Below are 2,013 nucleotides of genomic sequence, written 5' to 3' on the forward strand. Positions count from 1 at the left end.
CCTGGGAGATTTTAGGGTTGCTTGACTCCCGGTACTGCACGACCTCCTTTGTACGAGTCACCCTAAACTTTTCATTTAGGCTGCTAAGAGAGCTTCAGGATGTTACTTTCATACAGGGCTTTGAGAAAGACCCAACAACCTTCTAGGTAACCTCCTCACTCTTCTCTGGAAGCCCTCAAGCGCCCACTCTACTGGGTGAGCTAGACATCCCCCCATGCTTCCAGCTCTTGATTGGTCGCTCCCTCAGAGAGAATTACTGAAATGGTACATCCAGGGATCATCCCCTTATGGAGCCTTATCCACTCTGATGTTGTTCTGGAGGAGACCCTCAAACTAAAGCTGTTGTAGTAGTCCAGTATGAGGTCTCAGGACTTTGCCATGGTGCCAGTTAAGGGAACCTCAACAAGCTTGTTGGTTATCTAGCCATAGTCATTTTTGAGGTCCAACCACAGCAACACCAGGTCCCCCCTGTTCTGATTGGGTCCCTGTATCAGCTATGTGACCACACCTGTGTGCTCCAGACATCACGGGACCTTTGGGATCTAACCTTTCTGCACCGAGGTGTCCATGTACACAATCCCTAGGAGGAAACCTTTCAGGTGCCTTGACACCATGCTGAAGAATAGCTCTCCTACAACACTGAGCAGCTAAATGGTTCTGAAGTTGTTGAAGTTCTTTGAATTCACTTCCTTCAGAATCCACACCCCGTCAGCCCACCCCCACTAATGAGCAACCTTGCCCCTCCTCCGGATGACCTTTAGGATCATCCAGAGCCTGGGTAGTAGCCCTGGGCAGGGTTGGTTGTAGGGGGGGCATTTTTGTAGACTCCTTAGGGTAACCTATTTGGTGCTGGGGCAACTCTTGAATCTGCCTCAAGATGGGCTGCTTTACCCACGGTTGGTGAAGGTGGATTAATCAAAGACTGGAATTGGCCAAAATCTTTCTCCCTTTTTGCTTCACTAAAGGTGTCTCTGAGGTAGCTGTCGGTCTCAGATTTGGAAGTGGTGAGCTGTCCATCATCTTGGTCATCTCGTTAACATCATTGGTCCTTCTCTTGCTCATGATGAATGGGAACTTTGCTGCTTTCTTTTCCTCCAGCCCAAACCCCATCCACCATCAAGTCAGAGAGCCGGTGGACTACTTGTTAGTTTGCTGTTAGTTAGCTTGCTAACTCAGCCTTGATGATGGTGGTCACTGCTTGAAGGTATTTGGAGGTTTTCCCCTTGGCGGTTGCTTCTAGGACTGAATCAGGGTCTTTGTCAAACTGGAGCCACTCTTCTCCTTGCTAGCTTGGGGTGACTTGACCAGACCATGTTCTTAATGTGCTGGGCTGAGGCTCGTGTCACCTGGAGATTCTGAGCATCATGGGTTGTCTCTGGGTCTGGCTTCTCCTGCATCTCAGCAGGTGTTGGTTCAGTGCGCTGAGACACTCCCACTGTTTGCAGAGGTTCCATTTGGACCGGGTGTATCATTAGGCCACCCGGGTTCTTGCAAACTTTGCTTCAATCACGAATGGTAATTATCTTATTTCCATTGCCATTCATCATCATCCTTTAGGTCCGTCTGGCTGGGGTGCTTCTGAGGTGTGTGACCTCTTTGACATCCTGACAGGATTAGCTTGTTAGTAAGTAGAGTAATTAGCAGTCAACATTTAACCTAAGGAACCACAGGTCCATCTGGCTGGGGGGCTTCTCCATTACTGACTGTAAAAAATATGTTTGGTCGACCATAATGATATTTTAGATGGCTGCTTTTTATCTTTGAGTTGTTGGTTATTCTCAGGAAGCCAATTCTTTAGTAAAAGAGTATTTGTGTACTGAGACTGCATCTGTAGACCAACATCATCATACTTCATATTAGTTTTTTTTGTTTTCAATGCAGACGGGATTGTTCCAGTACCAAAGCCACCACGACACATCTCATATTACCAACAAAAGCTTCAGCCAAACCTCCAGAATGAGTTTGTGTGTGCTCAGGAGGGGTGGACCCAGAACAAAGATGGCCGACCTCTGG

General features: G+C 47.7%; 2 protein-coding genes across 4 annotated transcripts in view; both read right to left on the reverse strand.

Annotated features, from left to right (window-relative positions):
* The window catches only part of LOC117940896 (NACHT, LRR and PYD domains-containing protein 12-like), a 35,506-nt gene that overhangs the window by 23,828 nt on the left and 9,665 nt on the right, over positions 1-2,013 (reverse strand). The gene's annotated exons all lie outside the window — the stretch shown is intronic.
* Positions 1,260-2,013, reverse strand: part of pgap4 (post-GPI attachment to proteins GalNAc transferase 4) — a 2,095-nt gene continuing 1,341 nt past the window's right edge. Inside the window, exon 3 of the mRNA XM_034866018.1 lies at positions 1,260-1,500. Within this exon, the coding sequence (XP_034721909.1) occupies positions 1,260-1,500 (241 nt within the window). The remainder of the gene's footprint in view (positions 1,501-2,013) is intronic.

Source organism: Etheostoma cragini, unplaced genomic scaffold, assembly GCF_013103735.1.
Source record: "Etheostoma cragini isolate CJK2018 unplaced genomic scaffold, CSU_Ecrag_1.0 ScbMSFa_367, whole genome shotgun sequence".
Lineage (NCBI taxonomy): Eukaryota > Metazoa > Chordata > Actinopteri > Perciformes > Percidae > Etheostoma > Etheostoma cragini.